At 36.6% G+C, this 13,461-nt stretch overlaps 1 protein-coding gene across 1 annotated transcript; it reads left to right on the forward strand.

Annotated features, from left to right (window-relative positions):
• Nucleotides 1–1,352: 1,352 nt before the first annotated feature.
• Nucleotides 1,353–7,027, forward strand: LOC127623590 (heat shock protein HSP 90-beta-like). Its single transcript, XM_052097987.1, has 12 exons — nt 1,353–1,481; nt 2,634–2,777; nt 3,033–3,239; nt 3,373–3,532; nt 3,623–3,756; nt 3,838–4,143; nt 4,303–4,468; nt 4,620–4,810; nt 4,899–5,046; nt 5,123–5,391; nt 6,011–6,344; nt 6,541–7,027. The coding sequence occupies exons 2-12, from the start codon at nt 2,634–2,636 to the stop codon at nt 6,654–6,656; spliced, it is 2,175 nt and encodes a 724-aa protein (XP_051953947.1). The 5' UTR covers nt 1,353–1,481; the 3' UTR covers nt 6,657–7,027.
• Nucleotides 7,028–13,461: the final 6,434 nt, after the last annotated feature.

The raw sequence follows: 13,461 nt of genomic DNA on the forward strand, positions 1-13,461 counted from the left end.
GGGACTTTCTTTCTACATCCGTTGACCGTTGGGCGCTAGAGCGTCTTGTTTGAGCGTTCCAATTTCTCACAGATTAATTTCAATAAAAGTGGCCCGTCTCTGCTAAATTATCTCTGGTGACTCTCACATCAGAATCAGACACACATTACACAGAACGGAAAAAACGGTCACGGCTCAGGTAATCTCCCAAAATAAAAATAAGAATACATTATATTTTGCCAAACTAAAAGATAACGCATGATTTCAGATTTGTGTCCCTTTGATTTTAGGGTAAAATATGAGCAACGTCGCTTTATCCTTTTATGCTTCAAACTGTATGTGATTGACGGGTGACGTCATCGAAGGCGGGACTTTCATGGAAAATGCTGGAAGAAGACAAAGTACTACTAGTCCTAATTCCTCATGTTCTTCCGACATAAAACGTAGTACTATCTAAAATGCACTGTTTTATGGATTTATTTGAACATATTCCATGCTGTTACTTGCTATTTTACATCTACTTTTGTCAAACATTAATTTGAAACGGTTTAAACGAAATATTATCCCTTTATATAGTGAAGCACACAATTTGCGCCCATCTTCCCAACTGTTTTTATAACAATTTCATGGTCTTTGTCTGATGTTCTAATATTTGTTTGTGTCTATGAAAGTCTATAGTTGTAAGATTACCACAAAGACACATATAACATGTTTATTTATCATGACGGGCATTAAAAGTATTGAACTTTGTGTACAACTGCACTGCGCGGTGGGCGTATGGAGTTATATATATGCCACAATTCTGCACGTGCAAAATTATATTTTGAGCGTACAAAAATGCTTTGCGCGTGCAAGATGAAATTTTGAGCACACAAAAAGTTATATTGGACGTGCAATATGATGTTTTGAGCAGATAAAAGTTATTTTGTAAACACAATAGTATAATTTGAGTGCAAAAAATTTCTTTGCTAGCGCAAGATGATATTGAATGCACAAAAGTCATTTTGTGCACGCAAGATAATATTCTGAGTGCAAATTTGTTTTTTGCTAGCGCAAGATGATATTGAGCGCACAAAGTTATTTTGCACATGCTTTCATATATACAGCAATGTATCTTCTTGTTTAGGAAAATTCAATTTGAACAAACGAAAGTCAAATTTGCACTTTAATAAAGTTTATTTTGAATGTGACTTAGCTCCGAATTCTTACTAATTCTTAGCTTTCTCCTCCTACCCACTCTGCGTGCAAAATACCTTTTTGCATGCTCAAAAGATCACAGACATTTTTTGTAAGATCAAAATATAATTTTCTGCTCTCAGAATTGTGGCACATGTATAGCTCCATATGAGCGCGGAGTAATACAACCGCACATTCAAAGGCGGAGTATAAAGAAAAGAGCCGCGCACGCGATGTTCTCTCCTCTGCTTGCTTGAGTATTAGTGTTGGGGAGATTAGCTGTCTTCGGCGATCAAATCTTAAGAAAACCAACGAAACTAACCAAGGTGGGTAACTGGTTTTAACCTAAAATTACTCCATATGTTGTCATTAATTAAACGAAAATAATAGACGTGGGTTAAAACTAACAAATCATCATTTATTTCATCTAATGCTTTGTCGGTTTCGTAATGATGCAGACGCCGGTGTAGTCACTTAATTCAGGCCTACAGAAACACCGCTTCGTCTTTAGTGTAACGGTCAGAGGTTTTTGATTAAAGTTTAATCTGTTCGAGTGTAAACCTACTATGGAAGTGTGACTCAAACAGCTTTTAGACAATTACCTATTATCAAGGCGATTTTTAGAAATTGCGGCACTAAAACACGTGTTGAGCTCATTGTCCTTCTGCGCCAATTTCTTCCGCATCCGGGTATTTTATAGACTGAAATGCACGATAACGTAACCGATTTTAAAGGAGTAGTCCATAATATTTTCCTCTTTTAAAAAGTTCAACTCAAATACATGAATTGTAATTTTTATATATGTATGGAAGAAATCATTAGCACTCGCATTGAAATAGACTCCAGTCATACCCGTAATGTTATAAAAGCTGTTTTATTCTACATGGAGAGGGTCCGCACATGGGGGCGGCCATGTTAGAATCGCATGGCTTGCCTAATTCTACTGGCTTAATCTCCTAAACCCTCTTGTTTGATACCGTGAATACTAGGTTTCTACAAAGGCATCTGAAACTGAAAACTTGATTTTAAATGATGACGCATCCACACCGCTAGGCGTCAGTGTTAGTCCAAAATGACAAAGACAGAAGTTACCGATTGCACCCTTTAATTTACCCGTTTGTAAACTAAGTACAATCGGTTTAATTTGCCTACTTTGTCCAAATTGAACAGATTATTGATATCTGGTGTTAAAATTTGTTTATTTTAGGTTTTTTTTTTCTTTTCTCAGGGCTGGTTCTTTTTATCTTTTGGGGGTGCAATTTGATATTTAGGGTGGATGAGTGGAAGGGAGTGTCAAGTTTTAGGAGCATAAAGGAAACCTATGGGGAGCAATGCCTAACTTTGACCTGGCCATGCCCCCAACGTCTCCCTTATTCAGATTAGTCAATCAATATGGGTTTTGAGTTTGTGTCCAATCTTGAGCGTTGTGAACATTAAAAATCAATGCTTAACAACATCATCCTAATTCATTTCCTCAGATGCCTGAAGAAATGCACCAAGAGGATGAGGCTGAGACCTTTGCCTTCCAGGCAGAGATTGCCCAGCTGATGTCTCTCATTATCAACACCTTCTACTCCAACAAAGAGATCTTCCTCAGGGAGCTCATCTCCAACGCCTCTGATGTAAGTAAGACCCACAACTATGAGATTAAGTTTGATGCTCTAACGAGTACAGATTCTAAACTTTGTGGCATTTATATATAAATCTGTTTAAATTTGATCATGGGTGGGGTTATGGCAGAGACATGGAATAAGGGTGTAGAATGGCGATTTGGTATGAAATGGGAATCCCATAAAAGTGCAAAAATTTGATGAAATTGCTTTCAGTGCTAGCTTAGTACTTCTATCATTTTTGATATTGAATATTTTACTTCTCAGGCTCTTGACAAAATCAGATATGAAAGTTTGACTGATCCCACCAAACTGGACAGTGGAAAAGACCTGAAGATTGAGATTATCCCCAATGTTCATGAACGCACACTTACCCTTATCGACACCGGTATCGGAATGACCAAAGCCGATCTCATCAATAACCTGGGTACCATCGCAAAGTCCGGGACAAAGGCCTTCATGGAGGCTCTTCAGGTGATTTTTATTTATTTTTAAATTTGATATACATTTCATCACTGAAATGCTGAGTTATTAAAAGGGGTGTTTCAAATAAAGAACAGTTTTCCTCAATTACAGCTCTTTACTGTAACTTGCCTTCTGTTTTTAGGCTGGTGCAGACATCTCTATGATTGGTCAGTTTGGAGTGGGCTTCTACTCCGCCTACCTGGTTGCTGAGAAGGTCACAGTCATCACCAAGAACAACGATGACGAGCAGTACACCTGGGAGTCGTCTGCTGGTGGCTCTTTCACCGTCAAGGTTGATCAGGGTATGTTCTGTTTGTTACCGGACTAACCTAAAGGCATAAATGCATCATTTAAAGGGGTCAAAGGTGTTGATGCAACTGTCAATTGTCCAGGTGAGCCCATTGGCCGTGGAACCAAAGTCATTCTTCACCTGAAAGAAGATCAGACAGAGTACATTGAGGAAAAGAGGGTGAAGGAGGTGGTCAAGAAGCACTCCCAGTTCATTGGATACCCAATCACACTCTTTGTAAGTGGGATTATGGTTACTATTACTCATGCTTTTGGTTAGAATATGTGACCAACCTCCATTTTAATCATTTTCACATAGGTGGAGAAAGAACGCGACAAGGAGATCAGTGATGATGAGGCGGAGGAGGAGAAACCTGAGAAGGAGGAAAAGGAGGAAGGCGAAGACAAGCCCAAGATTGAGGATGTTGGCTCAGACGATGAAGAGGACTCTAAAGACAAGGACAAGAAGAAGAAAAAGAAGATCAAGGAGAAGTACATCGACCAGGAGGAGCTGAACAAGACCAAGCCCATCTGGACCAGGAACCCTGACGACATCTCCAACGAAGAGTACGGAGAGTTCTACAAGAGCTTGACTAATGACTGGGAAGAGCACCTGGCTGTCAAGGTAACATTGGTTGACATGTGAAGCCCCCCTTGCTCACTAACGAGCTGGTGCATATACATCCGTTTAGAACTTATTACCTCTGAACAAAGCACTTTGCTATGAGTGTGCCCAGTGCCTTAATGGGAATCGAGCTGAAATTTGTTTTTGTATGTCCTACAGCATTTCTCTGTGGAAGGTCAGTTGGAGTTCCGCGCTCTGCTCTTTATCCCTCGCCGCGCCCCTTTCGACCTCTTCGAAAATAAGAAGAAAAAGAATAACATCAAGCTGTACGTCAGAAGGGTCTTCATCATGGACAGCTGTGAGGATCTCATCCCAGAGTATCTCAGTAAGTAGCTTGTGCTTGTAACATGTCCTCCGTCTTCAAGTTTTGTATCGAATCAGACTTGATTGGCCTTTTGACACCTCAAGGGATTTATTGATCTAGGAATTGGGGTTTTATTGTTAATTGTTTTCCCTCTGCACGCTGTCACTTGCAGACTTTATTCGTGGTGTTGTGGACTCTGAGGATCTGCCGCTGAACATCTCCAGAGAGATGCTCCAACAGAGCAAGATTCTAAAAGTCATCCGCAAGAACATTGTCAAGAAGTGCCTGGAACTCTTCGCTGAGCTTGCGGAGGACAAGGACAACTACAATAAGTTATATGATGCATTCTCCAAGAATCTGAAGGTATGTCATGCAAGTTGAATGCATTGTAAATGTATCCTGTTCTTATCTAGATTGCAAAGCGTGTTAACAACATTAATCTGTTCTCTAGCTTGGCATCCATGAGGACTCTCAGAACCGCAAGAAGCTGTCAGAACTGCTGCGTTACCAAAGCTCTCAGTCCGGCGACGAGATGACCTCCCTCACAGAATACGTCAGCCGTATGAAGGAAAACCAGAAGTCAATCTACTACATCACTGGTAAGAGGCTTCAAGATCATTCAACCATTTGCCAAGAGTCAGATAAACAAGCAATTCTAATGAGTCTGTTCACCAGGTGAGAGCAAAGACCAGGTTGCTCACTCTGCTTTCGTGGAGCGTGTGTGCAAGAGAGGTTTTGAGGTGCTGTACATGACCGAGCCCATCGATGAGTACTGCATACAGCAGCTGAAGGACTTTGACGGCAAGACTCTGGTGTCCGTCACCAAGGAGGGGCTGGAGCTGCCTGAGGATGAGGAGGAGAAGAAAAAGATGGAGGAAGACAAGGCCAAGTTTGAGACCCTCTGCAAGCTCATGAAAGAGATTCTGGACAAGAAAGTAGAAAAGGTGTGTTAACACTTCAGTTGTCTACCAAAGTGAGCCAAACCAAAAGTGAACTAAGTGGGAAAAGAACCCAGTTCTCTTTGCGTTTGTTTTGTACCTTGCTTTAAAAGTGGACTCTGCTCTTTTTGATATATTTTTGCTGTAATAAGCACAGTCCATATAGTTTTTTTTGGAACCTGGACCAATTGAAACTGCACAACAGTTAAAGCAATTGCATGTAGACTATGTTTGGTTCACTTGAGGGTTTGGCATTTATTTAGAGTTCAAATGAATCCCAGATTTTTAGAAACAACTCTAGCACCTGACAGTAGCTAAATTAGCCTTCAACGAGATCAGTCATTAATTTTTTCAAATTTTGTTATAAACAGGATTCCTAATCAAACAAGTTGTACACATGGTGAGTTTGAAAGGCTGGTTTTTGTGCCCTGGTTTTGTCTGTGGTGTGTATTTAAAAGAAAAGGGGGGGGGGGAGATTTGTGACCTGCTAACCTACCTGTTCCTTGTTTTACTAAACGCATTTGTGTTGAGTGCATCCTAACATGTTTGATCTAATGGCGAATGTGCAGCTATGACCTCATAAGAAGGAAACCAAAACTGATTCTGATTTCCCTAATCTCTCCAGGTGACCGTATCAAACAGGCTGGTTTCCTCACCCTGTTGTATCGTGACAAGTACTTACGGTTGGACGGCCAACATGGAGAGAATCATGAAGGCCCAGGCCCTAAGGGACAACTCCACCATGGGCTACATGATGGCCAAGAAGCACCTGGAGATCAACCCCGACCATCCCATCATGGAGACCTTGAGACAGAAGGCTGACGCAGATAAAAACGACAAGGCCGTGAAGGATCTGGTCATACTCTTGTTTGAGACCGCTCTGCTGTCCTCTGGATTTTCTTTGGATGATCCTCAGACGCACTCCAACCGCATCTACAGAATGATCAAACTGGGATTGGGTAAGATTTCCGACCGATCAAATGGATTGACGAATGTGATCGCATTTTATCAAATAACCAATTATGACATTTAACTTGGATTTTCCTGAAGACTCCAGAATTGTTTCGCTATCTCTGACTGGCGATCCAATCATTATATAATATTGAATGCATTTTTGGCTGTATTGCTCTTAATGTTTGCTTTTATCTGGTTTAGGTATTGATGAGGATGAAGACGTGCCTGTTGAGGAGACGAGCTCTGTCCCTGTTGCTGAAGACATACCCCCTCTTGAAGGGGATGATGACGCATCTCGCATGGAAGAAGTCGATTAAACCCTGCAGTCAAAAATTCCACCTATAATTTTCCTTAATCATTCCGTAACATCCTGTCATTTCCTCTTTGACCTGTAGATGGTTAACTTGGTCTCAGAAGTGATTCAAAAGAATCATAATGTGTAACTCATACTGTCATCTTTTGCTCTGGTTTGAGCCATAATGTACTTTGTTTTTTTAAGTAATGAAGTGTTAATGGGTTGCTGCAGTATCCTGAGCACAATAAGCACTGTGTTTCACTGATACTGTTAGCTGTGCTGGATTGAATTGAGCATGATTTCTTTCTGCATGGAAGGAAAGACTTTTGCCTGTGTACAGGCATGTTCTGTCTTGTTTCAGAAATTAAAACTTAACACCTGGTGAAACCTGAATTTGGGTGCTGTCTGAATTGTCAAGTTTCTTGTTCAGTTTGACCGTTTTGCAAGTCTGTTTTGTGTTACATTAATCTGTTAGAAAACTAGTTTAAATGTTTGTAAAAGTATAATTTGTTTCATTAAGGTTTGAAACTAGATAGCATTTTCTTCCTGTGGTGTTTCCATCTAGTAAAAAGGTATTACTTTCCTTGCACGTTTAACATATATTAAAAAAATTGTCAAACTTATTGTTACTCCAATGGATTTGGGCACATTTTTTAAAATATGAATTACATTTTTAAACTAATGCTTCACTTTAAGAAATATAAAACTCCACTACACGTGCCCAAAAAATTTCCCTAGACTTTCAGCTTTTAATGACACCGATTTATATAAATATAATGTGGGTGTACATATTTAAATGTGGATTGTTGCATTGTTAAACTAAATCCTAACATTTCTGCATTTTAAAACTTGTCTGGACATAATTTTTTTATTAATGACCAGTTATATATAATTCTACAATACTCATGACAAAAAAAAAAAATTAGCAATAATTTCAGCTTTAAATTAGACTGATTTGCGTGTATGTATACACTGTAAAGCCACAATATTGAAACCACTTGCCTAATATTGTGTAACTCCGTGTTTCCCAAACACTCAGTTATCAAATTCCAAGGATCCAAACTCCTCACTTTTCGGGGAAATTTGTCGTTTTCAAACCATAATCGGTCATATTTGTAATTGTGAAGATCAATGATAAATGTGCAAAAGTGACTGATATTTATACGAGTTAAGGGGTCTTTCGCGTTATTCGTTATTTTGCTAAAGAAAAAATAAATCCCTCAGCCCTCACTCTCAAATCTCTTCCCGCTTAAATGTGACGCGTCACACCTGAACCAATGAAGTTTGTGGCGGAATCCTCTTTCTCCTTATATGGTGTTACGTGCAACGAGCTTCCGGATGATTTGCACCTGCATAGGCGGCAATTTAAACGATGGCAAGCTGACTAAATCATTGCAATTGGGTCATTCCTACTATTCAGTGCCATTTCAGCTTGGTAAATTTCTATCAAAAAAAGTAAAAATTTCCATGATTTAATAATTTTATCTGAAGAATGGCTTGTTACACTACAAGAAAAATGCAAAGGCCAAATGTCCACCCTGTTACCGGACATTCTCATCTCAATTAATAAATGTTTTGAATTCACAATTATTGTAATATTTACATTTTCTAAGAGCTAACATGTCCCTCACTTTACCCTGCAAATGTATTTTAACTTAGTATTCATTAACAAGCATTATCTTGAAAAAAGTTGTTGTATTTTAAGGCACTGTGGTAATTTTAACACATTTCTTTTAGAATAAAAATACATTTCAATGGAATTTTGCCCCATTTTTAAATTATTTAATTTTACCATTTCATTCCCTAAAATTAACCACAAAAATATGCATAACATTTGTTGAACTTATTTTATTAACTTAAACCAACACAGAGGTAACAGGGTGGACAGAGGGGTAACAGGGTGGACATCACACCACTGAACAACAATAAATGTCATCAACTCATTTACACTGGCACCCCCTGATGAAGAAAGACACGTCCACATCAACATTCAAACTTAAACATTTTTTAGATAACTTAAAATGCACACTTTTTTGAAGTTCATATGTTTACAGATAACAGTAATAGCAACAGTAAACTACTGAACAAACCAGCATCCCAGGTGTTTTTCTATGAAATCCCACACTGTCTTCTCTAGCTGGACGGACCTCTTGTTTAAAGGTTGTGGTCATCTTATGAGTAGCAATGGCTAACTTTAGCATAAAATGTCCCTCCTGTTACTGTCCACCCTGTTACTGTTTTGCACAGTAACAGGGTGGACATATTGTAACAGAGTAGGTGTAAATACTAAATAAATAAGTGTTTAAAGCTTGAATTGGTATTATAATTAATTAACTATAATACCAATTAATTAACTATAATACCAATTAATTAACTATAATACCAATTAATTAATTATAATACCAATTCAAGCTTTAAACACTTATTTATTTAGCATTTACACCTACTCTGTTACAATATGTCCACCCTGTTACTGTGCAAAACAGTAACAGGGTGGACAGTAACAGGAGGGACATTTTATGCTAAAGTTAGCCATTGCTACTCATGTGATGAAAAACAAGCTAGTGCGCAGTGATCACTGAGGAAGATTTCTAACCTGTTTATTAACCATATTTTCAAAATTAAAAACAATTATAAGTTTCCACTATAAATAGGCATAACAGGGTGGACATGTTATGCTTTACCACATCAGTGAATCATTCTTAAACATTGAAAAAAGGGTGAATTAAGGAGTGATACTTACTCTGCTTCTTGAAGAGAATTTGCCGCCAAAAAGGTATTCAAATTCCTGAGAGTCATGTGATTAGAGTAACAGTCAAGGGGCGTGTTCAGAGGGATTTTCCATCAGAGTAACAGGGGGGACATTCAATTCAGGGACACAACATATTTTAAAGACTTTAAGCATTAAAAATGTATTACTAACAAAAAATATATTTTGTTGAGGAATATTATAAATAAGAATATACAACAATATTGAAAAATTTCGAATTTATTAGATTTTTATTACTTATATTTGTGGCTGAAGTTATACAAGCTTACTTGGGGACATGGCAGTTTAGTCTACTTGCACTAAAATCAGGGTCAATATTTTTTAATGAATTAATCCTGGGTACATATTATTGTGTTCTATGGTAAAGGGGGGTTAAGTATTTAAGATGATCATTTAAAAACAAGTATTAGCCCATTTTTACTCAAAATATACCACATTATGTCATGAGGACTCAAATGGCACCGAATGCTAAGAATGACCCAATTGCATTATTGATTTCAATATTCACAAGTTAGTGTTGTTTCTTGATAGCAGGAATGTATAACTACTAGTGAAATGCTTATTTTAATATCGGTAATTATATTTGCACAAAACGTTAGTTCTTGACGTAAACAATTACGTCATAACTCGCGGAAATACACATTCTTGATCTCAAAAATGAAATTCCTAGTAAAAGATGTAATTTTTCATATCCGTAATTATTTTCATTAGTAGAATTTCACAATGATCAATCATTCCTGTTTAAAGCGCAACAACAGATTAATTTTGTACTTGTTGGAATTACAAATACACCTATTAGCGAAATATTTTTATATCATTAATTACATTATTACTAGTGCAAATATACATTCCTGATATTAACAATCAAAACACAAGTGAAAATGCAAATTTTTGATATCTGTAAATGTATTTTAACATGATTTGGTATTTCAGATATCTGATATTGAAGAGTAATTCAAAATATCTAAACTGGCTTTTTACTAGTTACATTCACATTATAGATATGTTTGTAATTTAATGGTAAAATAAAAAAAATGCTACATAAAACATTAATTGATTAACAAGTATTAACTGTAAAATATACAGTAAAAATATATATATATCTTAAAAGACAATACAGAAGTTTTATAATTAATGGTAAAAATGTACATTGTTTAACAAGAGTGTGCATGTACTTTACAGTAAATTATTGTTAAAATGACAGTAAAAAATTATAATCGGGTATTCCCTCAATTCCCTGCATGACCCATAATATTTCATTATATTTTATAGGAATAGTTATGATGTTTCTTCAAATATTTAATATCAGTTATGTACTCTGGGGTGTTCTGTTTTATATTTAACATGTTTTATTTCATGTTTACTGCATTATTTTAATTTCACATGTTACCCTGATGGTGTTTAATGTTTGTGTGAGTGACACTGAGCGCTGTCTGAACATGTGTATTGGTCATTGCTCCTGGAAGAGCCACTATTGATGTACTTCATGTCATAATGTGCTCTTCTGTCGTTTTTATGGTGATTAACAATATCTTATAAAGTAAACAGCAGATATGTAAAGTTTTAGAAGGTTAATATCAACTTTGATTTATTTTTTACTGTAAATGTAACAATTAATTTTTACAGTGCCAATGTGGTCATGTAAATTACAACAGGTTTAAACTGTAAAATGTACAGGTTGTTCTGTAAAGTTGTTTACATTTTTACTGTATTTATACATAATTATTCTGGCAGCTGCCAGTTTTTATTTTTTAAACAACAGGACAGTGCAGAAATGAACATTGCCACTAGTGAAAACCAAATTATTGCTATAAAAGAATATAATATTTATTAATAAGTGCAGTCATCTTATTTATTTTAGATATCCGTAACTGCATTTTGAAAAGGAGTGGATGACATCCAGAAAAAATCCTGTTGTTTTTACAAAAAAAAAAAAAAAAAACAACAACAGGCAGCTGTTGCAAGAATAATTATGTATAAATACAGTTAAAATGTAAACCACTTCACAGAACAACCTGTATATTTTACAGTTTAAAATGGTTGTAATTTACACGCTGGCACTGTAAAAAAATAACAATTAATAAACTTCATATTAGCCTCTGAAACTGTCAAAATCTGTTGTTTACTTTATAAGGTGTTTTTAAATCACCATAGTAACGACAGAAGAGCACATAATGACATGAAGTACATCAATAGTGGCTCTTCCAGGAGCAATGACCAATACACATGTTCAGACAGCGCTCAGTGTCACTCACACAAACATTAAACACCATCAGGGTAACATGTGAAATTAAAATAATGCAGTAAACATGAAATAAAACATGTTAAATATAAAACAGAACACCCCAATGTACGTAACTGATATTAAAAATATGATTAAACATATTCCCATAAAATATAATGAAATATTATGATAAATATTTATGGAGTGGTGGTGGCGTAGTAGCTAAAGCACATAACTGGTAATCAGAAGGTTACTGGTTTGATCCCCACAGCCACCACCATTGTGTCCTTGAGTAAGGCACTTAACTCCAGGTTGCTCTGGGGGGATTGTCCCTGTAATAAGTGCACTGTAAGTCGCTTTGGATAAAGCGTCTGCCAAATGCATAAATGTAAATGAGTAACACAGGGAATTCTGGGAATGCCCGATTACTGTTTTTACTGCAATTTTTACAATAATTTACTGTAAAAAGTACATGCACTCTCTTGTTAAACAATGTCCATTTTTACCATTAATTATACTGGAAAATCTGTATTTTTTTTTACATCATTTTATTGTAAAAACTACTATATTGTCTTTAAAATATACAGTAAAATGTTTTGATATATTTTAAGAGTAAATGTTTGTTAATCAAATTAACATTTTATTGCTGTAGCATTTTTTTTACAGTATTTTACTGTTAAAATTACAGACATTTTTTACAGTGTACTATTGAAAATACAGTTACAGATATCAAAATTTGTACTAGCTACAATTACATTTTAGATATTAAGAATGTGTAGCTAATTCTATGAGTGATGACGTACTTTTTTCGGCAATATTTCACGTGCAAATGTTTCTAGGCCTACTGATATTGAAACAATTAATATACTGCATGCAACTTAGGATAGACGCATATTCGACGTAGCAGTCTGGACATTCAGGTAAATTACTTATTTTGTGTTCCACGAAAGAAAAGAAAATTATTTGTGTTTGGAACACCGTGAGGTCAGCTGCAGACAAAATGTTCACACTTGGAATAGCAAATATAATGTAGTGGTGGTGGCGTAGTGCACATAACTGGTAATCAGAAGGTTGCTGGTTTGATCCCCACAGTCACCACCATTGTGTCCTTGAGCAAGACACTTAACTCCAGGTTGCTCCGGGGGGATTGTCCCTGTAATAAGCGCACTGTAAGTCACTTTGTATAAAAGCGTCTGCCAAATACATAAATGTATATAATGTCGGGAGATCGATGTCTTTCTGTTGGAAGTTATTATAGACTATTTGCATAAAGAAAATGAAGGTTTGGATTTTCCATATTGCAAGAATCAGAACAAACGCTACTTTTTAAATAACAGAATTTTTCCCATTGCAGGAATGAGGTGTTTCCAAAATGTGCTTATTGGGAACTTATTGTGGGCCTTGTTGGAACTGGTCTGACCTGCTTTATTAAAGATGAAAACGGTCAGAGATGAGTGCATTAAAGGCCACACTTGCCTCTTTTTTGCGTAACAGTATTAAGGAAATGTTTAACCTTTTCGGTTGTTACTCTTAACGGTTCAAAACACTCAGTCATCGCATCTCGATTTCTTCGAAGTCACATGTCTGGCAGTAAAATGACATTGCTGAGGAGGTGTTTAACATTCATTTCAATCCAGGTGACACTAAGGGATGTCTGATAAAGTCATCTGTCCATGTGGGCGTCTTACTACAAGATTCACATTGAGTCATTGAGAGAGGCTGTGTGTGGGGTGAGACCACAAGTGTATTCACTCTGTAAAGTAGCACAGATGCACGATGCTGTGAGACACCACGAGCTGACAGAACATGCCTGTAAAATTAAACAGGTTTTTA

Source organism: Xyrauchen texanus, chromosome 30, assembly GCF_025860055.1.
Source record: "Xyrauchen texanus isolate HMW12.3.18 chromosome 30, RBS_HiC_50CHRs, whole genome shotgun sequence".
Lineage (NCBI taxonomy): Eukaryota > Metazoa > Chordata > Actinopteri > Cypriniformes > Catostomidae > Xyrauchen > Xyrauchen texanus.

Coding starts and splice junctions, on each gene's coding strand:
- LOC127623590 (XM_052097987.1), top strand. CDS start 2,634: ATGCCTGAAGAAATGCACCAAGAGGATGAGGCTGAGACCTTTGCCTTC. Junction 3,240..3,372: donor CCTTCATGGAGGCTCTTCAG/GTGATTTTTATT, acceptor TTCTGTTTTTAG/GCTGGTGCAGACATCTCTAT. Junction 5,392..6,010: donor TGGACAAGAAAGTAGAAAAG/GTGTGTTAACAC, acceptor TAATCTCTCCAG/GTGACCGTATCAAACAGGCT.